Here is a 14,962-nt window from a genome sequence, read left to right as displayed (position 1 = left end):
TAAATGATAAATTAAAAAAAAAATAACTTTTACATTCAAAAATTGAAATTATATATGTTATTGTGTATTTTTTTACATGCGTATTTATTAAATATTAAGTATTAGGTAGTAGTTTTTTTTATTTATTTATATTACCAAACACGTGTTACTATTAGGGGAATGTCAGATCATCAATGAAACTTTAATACAAAAGTTTATAATATTACGAAAATACAATATCACTAAAAAATCGTTACTTAGATTTCTGAAAATATTGTAATTGAGCATCCGATGTAATTTTATATTAACATTAAGCATTAATGTGCATGAAAACGTAATTTATACATAAACAGTTTTCTTAAGAATTTAAATGAAAAAATAAGCTTACAAAAATATGATAAATAGATAGTTTTATTATACAGTTAATGTACTAAAAATAATCGTCATTTCAATGTGTGTTAAAAAATCATATAGCTAAAATATTTATTTACTTAATCATTTTATTTTTATTCATAAATATATTCAGTACATAATAGTTATTATTAACATTGCCACAACAACATACTGTTAAAAAATAAACCTTGTAAAGTTTGTGAAAAATTTTGATAAGTTTGCAACATTGAAAAAATTATTCAATCAGTGACTAAACCGTCAATGAGTAATTTATTTTGGTGTTATTATTGTTTGTATATATTAACACAAGGATAAATAAATTAAAAGTGAGAATTATTAAACATTTATTTCTCTACCACACAAAGTAGTGCTGATCCGAATCAAAAATAGTGTGATAATCTATTTGAATGAAAGATTACTCATTCAGATTAATCACTCTTTGGTTGAATGAGTTGATTTTATTCTCGTTCTCACTCGATCGGATAGAACATGGCGGTGCTAGACAGGACGTGCATAAGCCTTTAATTTTTGCATTAACGAATAGCAATATTAGATAGGATCTTCATATATACCTGAAAGTTTTATCGTATGTCTCTTAAATTGTAGGCTACAGTGTGAATTGAAACATTGTAATTATCTTCATCATTTGGATCATTTTGCAATGAAAATTATTACTTCATTGGTGGTGTAAAAATAATTGTGACAAATATAGCACATTATTTCAGGTAAACTTGTTGTTTCAATAACTACTATTAATACCTTAGGTACACTATCCTCCCTATGTTATTCTATAAAAGCATCCACAGAGTGTCATTCAGTGATATTAACTTATGTTCCATTTTGCTATAAAATTTCTCGTGATATATTTTTTTAAAAATTTGAATTGATGCATACCTGTTTTGTTATTCGGTTCATAACTACGTTAATATGGGTTTTGGCATAAAAATATGTTACTTTTATAAATGTGCACAAGGAACAATTCCTTTGTGCTTTTCAATCACGTGTGAATTAACGTTATTGTGGGGTCAATAACTGCTGACTACAATCTATTTTATTTTTAATCATAAAAAACCCTGTATTAGTAAAATGTTATTTTAACTTCAAATGAGTTTCCGTTAATTGTAACCAGTTTTTAACCAATTCTAATGAAAGCAGTCAATGGTGGTAGTTTATGTTGCATTTTGTAATTTATCTTTTTGATACACGCCATAAACTTAAAGAAGGAAAAGATTATAACTAAGTAGTGAGATGTGGAGGCTGTTTAAATAGAATATGATCCTTCCTGGGGCTGGTGCATTTGAGCGCTGTAGGAGCGACAGTGGCGACAGTTGGCGGTGGAGGGGTAAAGCATGTCCGACAGTCAGCTGTGCGAGTGTCATGTTGTCGCACCGCTCTGCGTCGTGGGAAGTGGCCTAAATTATTGCCCCTCCATTAAATCTTCGCGAAATTTGTCTCTACGGAGAGTAGTGACCCAGATTTTTAACCCATTGCAGATTTTTAGTTACTGCAGTTTCCAAATTAATCAGTTTTACTTACATATAATTTTTTTGTCAAAAGTGTAGTCTTTTGTTCATGCTATAGCATGTTATAACAGGCATATCTTATCATCAACCAGTTGTGTTTTTGACAATGATCAATAGGTTTTAACTATATTTAGTAATGTTGTTTAATTTAACCTAGTTTTTTTAGTAATCAATTGAAAATTCAGCTCCTAAAGATTTATAATTTTAATTCTAATTTTTTGCCTCTTGTGTACTATCATACATACATGAAGAATAGCATTTTTCTCAATGAGAAATATAGAATTGGTGATCTTAATCATATGTTCTTAGATTTTAATTATTGTATAATAGTTTATTATTTCTGATAGTAAATATTTAAGTTTATGCTTAATATAGAAATTGGCATAGAAGTAAAGCAGTGGAAATGTAACAGGTTATATAAGGACTTGTGAAGTCATGTTAAACATTTCATTGTGAGGCATGTTTGGCATTTGCCATTGTTGTGCAATCAAAGATTTTCAATAAAGTTCCCTTTATGGCTGCTGGGCGCTGCTGATAACCACTACATGCACAGTATTTAATCACTTTTTGATTAAGGTTGCATGAATCATTTCCTCTTGTAAGTATATTAAAAATTGAGGATTTATTTATTATTTTCCATTTCAACTTGTAGGTAGGGTTGAATGTAAAAATGTAGTAACATTTAGTTTCCATCTTACCATAATTTAAAAATGTCTCATTTACATACACATGATATACCTGTTCAATGTTTTGTTTCTGAGGGCTGATAATATGTGGTTGAAAATGAAGAAAATAATTGTTTTATTAGGTTTAACATGGCTGTACTGATAGTTTTTTCTAATTTATTTATGTAAAACTAAAATTCCTTCATAGTTGGCTTGAAAGGCTATGATGTAACTTTATTATTTATGCAAAATATAAAATAATTACAAAACTTAAAATGAATTATTAATGCATTTACAATGTAATTTTTGGACTTCTCTGTGTAATGTAATACTTATATTATTTCAGCAAGCCGTGGTGGACATGGCTACACTTATTCAAGAAAATGGTATTAAGGAGCTGAGCAAAGGCACTCATGGAGTTGTGGCTAACCATGGCATATCTGCTCACAGTGTCGCCAGTCATATGGTGCCTGACCACGAATACTGTGAGACAGGAAAGCCCCCAGAATCACAGCCTCCCTGTGTTAATACTGAGGAAGTGCCTATGGAGGCTGCTACTGAAGAGGAGGAAGAAACTCCAGAAATAGACATAATGATAAACAATGTTGTGTGCAGTTTTAGTGTTAAGTGCCACCTGAATTTGAGACAAATAGCTTTGAATGGTGTTAATGTAGAATTCCGTCGTGAGAACGGAATGGTGACGATGAAGCTGCGTCGGCCCTATACCACGGCGTCTATCTGGTCGTCTGGGCGCGTGACGTGCACTGGCGCCACCAGTGAGGATCAAGCAAAGGTTGCAGCACGCCGGTATGCGCGCGCGCTGCAGAAGCTTGGCTTCCAAGTGCGCTTTCAGAACTTCCGCGTGGTCAACGTCCTGGGAACCTGCCGTATGCCTTTTGGTATACGGATCATAGCCTTCTCCAAAAAATATAAGGAAGCAGAGTGAGTATGACGCATTTTATCTAAAAAGAATAACCTAGATAATAATTGTTTACAGTGGGAGATTTAAAATTATATGTGTGAATGACATTTTACCATTCGACCACAAAGCAGATAAACGCTATATAAAATTATCATAATACATAGTTCATTTACCTTTTAAATATACCTAAGTTGTTTGTTACTTGGGAAATTGGTTTAATATATTTTAACTATAGCTGTTTCAAAAATGTGTTCTGTTCCCAATACATTGTAATTATATGGAACATTTTTTTTTTGGAAACTTGTTGCTGTCCTTTTGCAGCCTATAAAATTAAATTCTCATACAAGAGCTATATAAAATCAGTTTATATGCTAATGAATTTTTTAAATTATTGTTGGAATTTTTATGCAAACAATTATATTTTTCTACCTGAATACATTTTAACTGAACAAACATATCAGCATCTATCATTACATATAACTCTAATCTGACAATATGATAAGGGATCATGGAAAGCTAGATCCTGAATCCTTTTATAAAGTTAGTTTGAATTAATAAAAATGTCAATCTACGATCTTATTTATATCCGCCGTAGTTCCCGTTCGAGCAACAATGACGTAAAGCATATTAATTTGAGCGTCGACAGCGGTTGCCGCCACACAGTCTGTCCTAGCGTAGCCTAGTCTGCTTCGTTTTAAGTACACTGTTCTTGTATTTCTCACCTTGCATCAAGCATCTAAATCAGCATTAAATTATACCGAATTATAATTGAATCTTGTCTTTCATCCGGTTTTTAATCGCCTATAGATTTCATTGTATCCCCTTGATAACATTCCAAAGAATTCTGAAGCTTATGTTGCATTACCTGTTTAATTTTATTTTGGTATTAACCGCAACCGCAGCTATAGATGTAGCCCTTTTTAAGTGCCGCCTATCCAAATTTATGCTACAAGTCGTAAAATTTTATTTAAAATTAATACACTTTAAAGATTCAAAAAACTTTACATATAAAAATCTAAACGAATTCTATGACATGTGGGGCGTATACGACCCTAGCTGCACTTTCAGGCCATTTGCATTCCTCATTGGAAAACAAAGGATTCTTAAAAAATGAATTCTAGGGTCGAATATAGATAACTACACTGATATGAATGACGCGCATACGGCGCGTAGGTAAATGCATATTAAAATATAACTTTTTCCTGCTAATTATAGCTTTGCAGTATTGAAAAAGTGCAAAGCATACGTCTTAAACGACTTTTTTTCAATTTTTTAAATGTGGGTCGTATACGCCCCACGCGGCCTGAATGGAAAATCTTCAAAAATTACCGTGGCAAGGAACGTGTAGATTGGTAAAGGAAGAAAACTTGAACATGTAATAGGTATACAAAAACCAGCAAAACCTATTGAATGGTACATAATATAAAAACGATTTTAATTAAATTTTGCTTAATAAATTCGGGTTTTAGTCAATTATTAGTTGTAAAGCGGTTTGTTGATCAATATTGATGTATATTCGGCGATTCATTTTGTTATTCAAGTATTCACATAATTATTCACGTAAAAATACCCATAAGACCCAAGTTTGATATTACCTAACACCAAGTTAAACATTCTTATAATGTGGCATCCTTCAATTAAAAATACGTGACCACGAGAGTTCTAAACGCTCTGATCTGAAAACAATCAACAAGAAACTATTTTTATGATCACTTTCTATAATATTCTTAATATAGAAGTTTGAACAAGCAATCAATTATATATTATTCTTTGGAGCCTGGAACAAGAGAATATCCCCAAATAAAATTAAAATACTTGTCAATATTCTTATGTTATTTCTGTGTTTAAATAAAATATAGGTGTATTTGACAATTTAATTATTTTAAAAGTTTATTATAAGCAAAGTAACATTACACATGTTAAAATGATTTCTAGCTAGGAGCTATATAAATAAATATAATGCTCGTAATTTATCTAGCTGATCGGAAATATTAATCGTTGTTTAACACTACTGTTTTTAACTTCCTATATGTGTAAAAATATAGAGTATTTCCGACGTGCCATATCAAATAGCGGGTACTAAATCACCGCGATATCTAGCCAGACAGAACTGTATAAAGATACTGTGTTCTGTTTGTAAGACGTAATGTGGTCTATATAAATGTCACGTCTCACAACCATGATCTACATTGCCATGTTATTGTGTTACTATACAATTTTTTTGTAGAACAATCTGTACATTTACCATTAAATGACCATTCATATCGTCTCGACTGAAATTTTGGTATAAAAAAGTATATGTTAAAACTTTTTTGAGCTAGATTCAGTCGTCGAGTGTTGAAACCGTGTATAGAAGTATTTATGTACTGTAATGACATTTAAACAAAAAGGTGGTCTGCACCCTTACTTGAAGGGTGTTCTAAAGATATATAGATTCCGCACACAATAGTCTTTAAAAATGTAAGCACTTTTAATTATAATACTATATACTATGCTTTTAATTATAATTATAACTCTGTGGGACATCTCTACTACTCGAGCTTTTTACAAGACCAAATTTGGCATAAGAAGGCACATCAAAGATCATGTTAGTAATAATCTTTAATTTGTGCGGTTGTCGTCAATGATAGCGACGAGGAGACCATTTTGCGGAATTTCAACAGGGAGTGTCTAATAATTAATTTTTCGTCATGAATATATGTGACATGAATATTTATTACACGAGAAGTTTCCCACGACGCGACGCGCCGACTGCGCCGTGCAGTCAATTGGTTAAAACTTAATTTCATTATCGGCTTTTTTATACCATTACGTGACGGAACAAGGCGGCTGTTCATCTGTAGGTAACAATGAAGTGTTACGCAAGCTTTTGATGTACAAAATCTTACCACAATCGCGTTCGTGTTCGTCACCTTGAAGCGTAATTTACAAAGTGGGAAGCGCCCTTCAAACTGGTGCATGAGTGAAGACGCATTTTTATTTTATTACAGAAATATTTAGCGGGGTTTTCTTCCTAGGACAGTCTTTAGCAAAAAAGGATATAGAGATAACAATTTGAGAGAATGTCATCTTAGAATTAAAGAAAAAGTATTTGAAAATTGTAATTGGAAATTTTTACTCTTGTTGGCAGGCGCAAATATCGAGTCAGAAAACATTATAAATCTATTTCTTCTAAGCTACGTAAATGGCATTTCATTCACTTTTGTGTATTTTTGAATCACATTAATAAAACAACAACTGCATTTTAAAGAATAAAAATTGGCATCTATAGTGCACCAGTGTATTTTACGTCGTAAATAATAGTTAAAGGGGAAAGAGTTCGTTACCCTGATTTTATTGCGTTGAATTAGTTGCTGGGAGTCGTCCGGTCAAGGTGCCCCGTCCGGTGCATGCGCCCGTGATCGGCTAATTTTGAAACGGCATCCTATGTTTTTTTATATATCAAAGCTTTTAAAATTCTTACTTGTATAATTGTAGTTCATTTTAATTGTAAATGGTTATACTACAAAAAGGTTGAATATCAATAATAGCGACAAGAGTGTAGGCAGTGTGCAATCTAGACGAATGTACATTGCGTATTTAAAAGCTAAACGCGGAGAGAAAATTTGAGACGTAATATTAAATGAGTACATCCAAATATAAACGTAATTTTCACATTACTTTTATTATGTTCGAATTTAAATAGCATGTGGACAAATTTAAAAAAAAATTACGTCAGTGTCAGGTGGTCAGCGAAAGGTTTACCACCTGTGACGAATCTACCTGCCTGTTAGAATTACTAAACTTGAGACGCATATTATTATTGTTTACTTGTGAGAAAGAAAAATTTTTTGAGTCGAAAAGATAAAGATTTAAGCATAATGTATGCTCCTGCAGATTTTGATCACAAATAACCCAATAATTGACAGTAGAGATTATTAAAAAAGATTATCACACGATACCTGCTTTTCGCCAATATTACGAGTTGTTAAAAAGTATAGGGATGCTAAATGTGTATTTTGTTTGTTAATATTTAATTGTCTGAAAGTTGTCAATTTCCATAGAAGGCCGAAAATGCTTATCGACTTTGATCAAGGCCGAGAAATTTTTCTTAAGGTCTAACGAAACACGATTTTGATCATGTGCATCATAATTTTCAGAGTTTAAATCTTGACAAATTATCATTAGTTGTATACGAAATCGATACTGGTCGAAGGTTTTGCGAGAGTTTACCAAATTGTACATACTTTGAGATAAATGATTAACATAAAAAATGTTTTAAAAAAAATGTTTGCCTAAGAATAAAACAAGATGTAAGGTCATTAGAAATCAACCGAACATTCTTAATGATCACACAGTTAATTTTTTTTTTCAATAATAGAAAGTGATGATAGGTGCGTTCGCCGCATATGTAATACGTCGCGCTCATAATGGTACGTTAGATTTTTTGATAAAAAAATATTACGTAACACACCAGAGGCGTTCATCACCTAGATAACACTAACTAAAACACACTATTTTTAATATACCTTTATTTAGGCTTCATAAAATGACGCCTTTACTTTCACAATAAATTTCATCAATTTATAATACAGTAAATATAAAAAGTTTATTAAACAAAATCTTTAAAATAATCATAATGCAGTGTTGATAAAGCTCAGGAATGAATTGCTCTTATAACTGAATTAAGAATATTGGTGAAAATAGTTACAAAAAAACCTGACTGTGTTTGTTGTGGGCCGTCAGGGCACGTTTGGAACCCTGCGATCTGTCTACCAGAGATAAAGCCAATGGGAAAGTTCAATTTGATTCTAATTTCTTTTATATTAATTATATATTACCATGGCGTACTATTTCGGTACGGATATTGCATGTAATTAAGACTATGACTCATTTAAGCCAATATATTTAATATCAAGTTAGCTTAACGATACTTAAACTAATGATATAACTTGGTAGATTCTCTAATTGTTAAGCAAGAAAAGGACTAATATATAGCTACTTCCGCTATGTAGCAGTAGTCGTGCATATATTATTCCTTTTCTTACTTAGGATGGAATTCCGCAGAGTAACGCCTGAATCTATTAGATCTCTAATTGTTCTTGACATTAGCCCACTTGGATCGGCTTGGCTGGACTGATTTATCTCGAGACACTAGGACTCCATCTCATCTTATACAAATGGTTATTACAAATGATCCAAACCGTGTAACGATGTGTATAAATGAATGAAAGGCCACTTGAGATGATGTCTCCTTAACGCAGTAATCACAAGGCTATTCGCGTTAAAAATGCATTGAATCATTGTCCGCCGCCCTAGTCACGCCCAATAATCAATTGAAGCGTTCTTAATCTGCTGTAGTTTTCGAAAGTGTGTCTACAACTGGTGATTGTGAACTTAACTTTTTAATATTTTTCGATGGCTAGGCCGGCGCACAACGATTCTTCACCATTGTCCGCTGATTTACACAATGTATTCTTAACGCGATCGGACTAAATTTAGTTTTAACTCAGTAATTACAGTACTTGCGGATGTCTTAAACCGGACTACGTTTAAATTAGTAAATAAATTGTGTAGTAGATATAAGCGAGCGACAAGTTGTTACCTAAAAGTTTAAAAAAAACTGTGGGCTTTTTATCAGTATATAGGTTGGTTATTGGCTTTAAAAAGGTGAAGAAATGAGACATTTGCTGTCAATTAATGTATGGTACATCCTATCCAAAAATAATTGATTTCTGAAATAATTAACTAAATGATATTATAAGAAAAATGTTTACAAATTTCGGATTACTGCACATAAAAATGATTTTTTTTTACTATCTGCCCCATGAAGCTTTGTACTGCCGGAAGTTATTAACCGGCCGCATTCCAATAAAAAAAAATGTAACATATTTTAAATTGACCCTTTTATAAAGGCTGATTGGAAATGGGTGCGAAATCTTTTTGTTGACAAATGAGATATATATTACTTCAATGCTTAACACACATAATCTATCACCCTGTATAACAAGCCAAAAAAACTACATCCGTTGAAAAATACAATGGTATTTTTCCTTAATAGCGTGTTTACTTGTTTTAATTTTTTATTTAAATTAGCCTAATGATAAGCAGTTCGGAACAGGTTTCATCGCTGCGAAATCGAGGCGACTTTCTTCGATGTCCTAAAATGGATCCGTTTCTTGTTTCAGCTACGAACCGGAGCTCCATCCCGGTGTGACGTACAAACTGTACAACCCCAAGGCCACGCTGAAGATATTTTCCACAGGTGGTGTGACAATAACAGGTGTGTGGTCTATGAATGTTCGCAATTACGCCGTCATATCTGGGTCACTGTTGTACTTGCCGTCTTTATTATAGGATCAACAAATTTTTGTTATAATTTACTTTTAATTTTAATTATATACTGTACATAAGTTCATTACTGTTCATTGTAGGCGACCTTTGGGGAAGGCAGTGAACGTCTATCGACTTAATGATGATAGAACATATATCATGTTTATTCAGAGTGATATAACTACCAAAAATACAATAGAATTCCACATGTTTTACAATTCTAGTTTTTTTTTTCATTTATCTATTATTAAATTAATCAATAAGAAAAATTACGATAGAGAACAAGTCTTTATTTACTGCACTTTACACATTAGTTATTTAAATAGAGTATTAGTTAAAAGTGTGTGTTTTATGTTATAAACAAATCGAAATTAAGGACTATTGCTGTTACTATAGGTTCATGTACATATATTAATAACGGTTATTTTTACCTCTACGAAACCAATCACGTTGCGCAAGGAAATTCGTAAACTATTGCCTCCGGGTTGATTCCCTACAAAAACTTTTTAAGTAAGTTTGGTTATTGAGTTCAAGTGAGTACCTTGATTTGTTGAAATTATACAAGTATTGGCAATACTTTTTGGTCGAAATTAAATCAAATTGCAACCTTAATTATCCATGTTATAACCCGCTTCAGGGAAATACAAAATCAATTACTTTGAATCATATTAATGCTCTGAAACTATCACATTACACAAGCTTGTGTTCTGATCATAATTGAGGAAAAAAACTCCACGATGAATGGTCGGTCTTGCGTTGTCCGCTTCACTTTCCGCGATCTTGATTATTCACCACGATGCTGTCTACTGGCTCAAGGATGACACCTGAAAAACTTTTGACCATAACGGTTGCACCAGCATTGAATATTCAAATTTAATTTTTTTTAATTATTTTGAAGCAGCGAAAATCATTCACAACATGCACAAATGCGGAGGATGTTACAACATTTATATGAAATAATTGTTAAAATGAACTGTTTGAGATAAAAAATTAGCGAAAACGAATTAAGGATTCGTAGGTTTATTGTTACATAAGAGCTTATATGCAGCCGGAGACTTGGACGTTTGGGGTGACTTTACTTCTATGTCCTGTCTGTGTGATAACGGTTGAGAATATCCGGATATATCCTAAGACATTGAAGTAATATTCTACTGCCGTATTATTATGTGAAAGCTTAGGAAATAACGCAAAAGCTTGCCCCTAATTTTAACAGAAGCCGTGAAACAAGACCGTGCGATTCTATTCGGTAGCAGTCCGGCATTTGAGAAGGATATCACATGTAGGATTTTCCATTGATAAATAAAAGAAAAATACCGTATTTTTCTTCTAGAATTATTTCTGCTTGTTAAATCGCATAAGACCAAGTTATTATGTAATTGTTTTATAGATTATGACTGAGTTCCGTTTTAGAAATCACATTCTGTATGATCAAAAAACGACAGTGATTAATTGGCCGCACTGCATTACCTATAGATTTGTGGCGAAATTTATTACATTTGTTTTAAGTAGAATTTATTGTAACCGAATCGCTTAGTATCGCTCTTATTTGCATAATTAGTACATATTTGCCTTCGTATCAATCGGCCCAATTTAGAACGGGCAAAAAGTAAGTTTTCATTTTAATTCTTGAGACATTTACTTGTCGTGAACTTCATGAAGTCATCCAGGTGCGAGTTGATATATCAATAATATTATAATAATTCTGTTACAACTCGGCGATCATAGTTTAAATGCGAATTATAAACATGTGGCCACAAATGAAACTACTGGATTTTTACACGTTTTCATAAGGGTTACCTTGTATCGAAACTATGTAAATGATACGTAGAATAATAAAATATTATCAATCAGCTTGTATTTACTGCCCAATCATGTATTAGTTTAATGAACCTTGTAAAATGTATTTAATATGTTTGCTTTACAAGTCACTGGTGAGCCTAACATAGAATCAAAGTTGGGAAATCGTTAAAAACGAACATTAAACATGATTTACATTGTAAAGAAAATAAAATGCGATTATTTATAAACAAAATTAGTGACCTATATCTTGTAGTTTTAGAGATATAGGCCTAAAATTGTTTAATAGATTTGACACCGTCTAGTCGGGCAAAGGGGCCACGCGTCTTACTTTTATATGGGTTTTGTTTGATAGTAGCAATGTGGCTCGTTGAAAACTTTTTCAATAAACTTTACACGCGTGACTTATATATGCCAGGCATATTCGATTATATTGAGATATTGGTGTTCTATTTACATGAATATTTCGATACAAGCAGATTTCAAACTAAATTCACTGTCAGAATTCTTTTAAAATATGTTTGTTAAGGTGTCGCCCATGGCTTTATTTGGTACATAAGAATTTCGTTCAATTTACATAATATTAGATCTTAACTACAAATATATTTAAGTACTAATATTTGAAAAACAATAAAACACAGCACATTATTTCTAATATTTTATCTTCGATTCAGTCTAATGCTTCCGGGAAATGAGTCGACTAGTTCCGTTTAAATCATGGCTTAGTCCGTCACCGCGTCGGCAGGAAGTGTATTGTGCACACAGCCATCAGCAGCATCATTGTTTAGTTCGATATTAATTAACTGTAAATCATCACTTTGTATGCCTTTTTATTCTATGTTCATCATCATGTCAGCCAATAGACACCAATTCCAAGGCAGGGGCATCCCCCAGATATTCCCTCAATATATTTTATCATTATTTATTTTATTATTCATTATATATTTAATTTATTACCTCAATAGCAGGTGTTGCGATGGAGATATATTCGTGGATAATGTTTTTAGCTTCGCATTTTTTTAAATATTCTATGTTTTGTAAACTTAATTTTATTATTGTTTCTAAGTTGTTTAGGAGTATATTCCTTATTCTTTCAGAACCGGTCATTTGGATTTTAAGTAAATTGAAAGAATGTGTTTTGTAAAATTAATTTAAGAGTTATAACAACAAACATTCTGTCCTTTAGTTACACTCCAATACTGTTTATTTATTTACTTTATTGAAAATAAACAGTAACAAAAGGCAGTATGAAAGTACAAACTTAAAAACTTAGAAATATAGAATTAGTTACAATTGTTACCTTATAACTATCTCACTAAGAACATTTAATGATTTAAGATCAAACAATGATAAAACAAAGAAAAACTTTACTAAACAGAGATCAAAGATCCAGCGCATTCCGCAGATCACACCACAATAATTACGAGTCACAACAATCCGTCACGTTCCAATGAGGTTTAAATTTTATTGTGTGTATTCAATAATTTCGAACAAAATTGTCTTTTAAAAGATACGAGAGGCTACGAGAATATATCTAATATATAATAAATATCACTAATATATAAATTGTGGAGGTCACACATCCTGTATAAGGGTGCACGTTTACCGATATTTGTCTTAGCCGTTGATAAAAAAAAGAGAGATCTAGAACGCGTTGTCGTTGCAGGAATTCGAAAGTTTACCTCTGACAACAGTTCCGAACAGTTAACATGACCACCACAAATATTTATTATTGTTTTATTGTTATTGTATAATTTTTCTACTCTATGAAAATGGAATTCGTAACTAACCAGTGTAATAGAACTGTAGAGAGGAGAGTGTTCCAAGGGCTCGGTATTATTGATTTTTCATATTGTTTTACACATTCGGAATCATCATCAATTGACATAAGAAATGTTTCTTATGTCAATGTGCCGTACATTGATAACGACCACCTTTGGAAAGCGTGTAAAAGATACATGTGAGATATGGTTAATTTGGGGACATGTTCAACCATTTTATGTTTGGTATCAATAGTACATGATTGGAAAACTAAATATTTTCTTAAAAAAGGAGTAATAATGAAATCCAAATTGAATAAGTATTTATAAAACGGAAACATTTAGTTTTTTAGCTAAAAAAAATTAAAATCAGTGACCTGTGAAAATTCAGTCTGTGATAAACATAATTAATATAAATAAAAATTAATGTTACATTGCTACTTGCTAACAAGCTTGCAATCAGGCTTAAAAAACTGGGGTTACGATATTCCTCCAATTGCAATATGATGCTGTAAAGATAAGTTCTATAAGTACTGTTGAAATTAGATTTAAAAAGTAATTTATTGGGATTCGTGTTCGAACTGAAATATCGTGTAAAAATGTGTATTTATTGTTATACTGCTTCATTTCAAAATCGTGTAACAAAGGGTTGGGTGGTTATTTGTTGAGTGAGCATGGCTATTTGTGTATCGGCAGCCCGGAGTGTGAGCGACGTGCAGTCGGCCGTGGAGCGCATCTTCCCGCTGGTGTACGAGTTCCGCAAGCCGCGCACGCCAGCCGACGACGAACTGTTGCGGCAGAGGCGAGGCGCGCGCCCGCAGCCGCCCGCCGCGCCGCTCACCACCGACCTCCGCCTCGTGACGCTCTCTGACGACGACGCACCCGGGGGCGAGGCGGACGCAGACGCGGACGCTTGGGAATGACGGCGCCGACGCACGCACGCCGGCCGCTCGGCGCCCACGCCCACGCACGCGCTCGCGCTCGCCGGCGCACCCGCGTCTCGATCGTCGGCGAACTTCCCAGTTCATGCCAAAGATATTTATTAGAGGTGCTTCGCGCTTGACCAACGCGAACCGCGCTCGCGCTTCTACTAATCTACGAGTGTATCTTACTACGCGAACATCGATCACGTCGACCCGCGCGACGACCGCCGCGAATAAATCTCCGATACTGATACTCAATTATTATTCACTTTGCTGTTGCAGTTATGATTGAATTGTAGTGATAATAGTGTTCAGGATAAGATTTGAGATAAGAAAGTGATGACTGAATGGTTAGTTAGTTGTTAGTCATTGTAAATAAAGCTTAGAAATTATACATTTCATTAAAACATTGTCGTTTCATTCTTGCGAAAAACGAAAAACAAAAAAATTGGAGAATATTTTAATATTGACGAAAATTTATTAAGATTGCTTTTTAACGTGACCACATTTTGATTGATTTTATTATTTATTACACGATTTCAGCAAAAGACAAATCGAAAATTAAAATTCATTTAAATTGGATCAGTTGTTCTTGAGTAATGAATGGTGTAATTTGCATGACTTTTTTGATACTCTAGAGTGATTGGTTATTAGTGTAGAAGCTGTAAAGGGGGCGAAGTGATCACTC

The 14,962-nt window shown here is 33.0% G+C and overlaps 1 protein-coding gene across 2 annotated transcripts; it reads left to right on the top strand.

Annotated features, from left to right (window-relative positions):
* The first annotated feature begins 834 nt into the window (after window positions 1-834).
* LOC137922424 (TATA box-binding protein-like 1) lies at window positions 835-14,713 on the top strand. 2 transcript variants are annotated; one of them, XM_068765406.1, is made up of 4 exons: window positions 835-1,097; window positions 2,907-3,502; window positions 9,650-9,744; window positions 14,048-14,712. In XM_068765406.1, exons 2-4 carry the CDS (start codon window positions 2,922-2,924, stop codon window positions 14,272-14,274), a joined length of 903 nt encoding a protein of 300 aa, XP_068621507.1. In that variant the 5' UTR covers window positions 835-1,097; window positions 2,907-2,921; the 3' UTR covers window positions 14,275-14,712. The 2 variants fall into 2 exon arrangements, with proteins under 2 accessions (XP_068621507.1, XP_068621508.1); XM_068765407.1 differs by lacking the exon at window positions 835-1,097 and adding an exon at window positions 2,284-2,493 and having other exon boundaries at window positions 14,048-14,713.
* Window positions 14,714-14,962: the final 249 nt, after the last annotated feature.

The sequence above is a fragment of the Battus philenor genome, unplaced genomic scaffold (genome assembly GCF_028537555.1).
Source record: "Battus philenor isolate CCGP_79_NKW_IND1 unplaced genomic scaffold, ilBatPhil1.0.hap1 SCAF_2, whole genome shotgun sequence".
Classification (NCBI taxonomy): Eukaryota; Metazoa; Arthropoda; class Insecta; order Lepidoptera; family Papilionidae; genus Battus; species Battus philenor.
The sequence above is the reverse complement of the archived record's forward strand: the minus strand, read 5'-3'. Positions and strand labels throughout refer to the sequence as shown.

What these genes read in the sequence shown, in the direction of transcription:
- LOC137922424 (XM_068765407.1), top strand. Translation starts at nt 2,922, where the DNA reads ATGGCTACACTTATTCAAGAAAATGGTATTAAGGAGCTGAGCAAAGGC. An exon ending in AAAAAATATAAGGAAGCAGA is followed by an intron (nt 3,503 to 9,649) that starts GTGAGTATGACG and finishes TTCTTGTTTCAG; the next exon opens with CTACGAACCGGAGCTCCATC. An exon ending in AGGTGGTGTGACAATAACAG is followed by an intron (nt 9,745 to 14,047) that starts GTGTGTGGTCTA and finishes GTGTATCGGCAG; the next exon opens with CCCGGAGTGTGAGCGACGTG.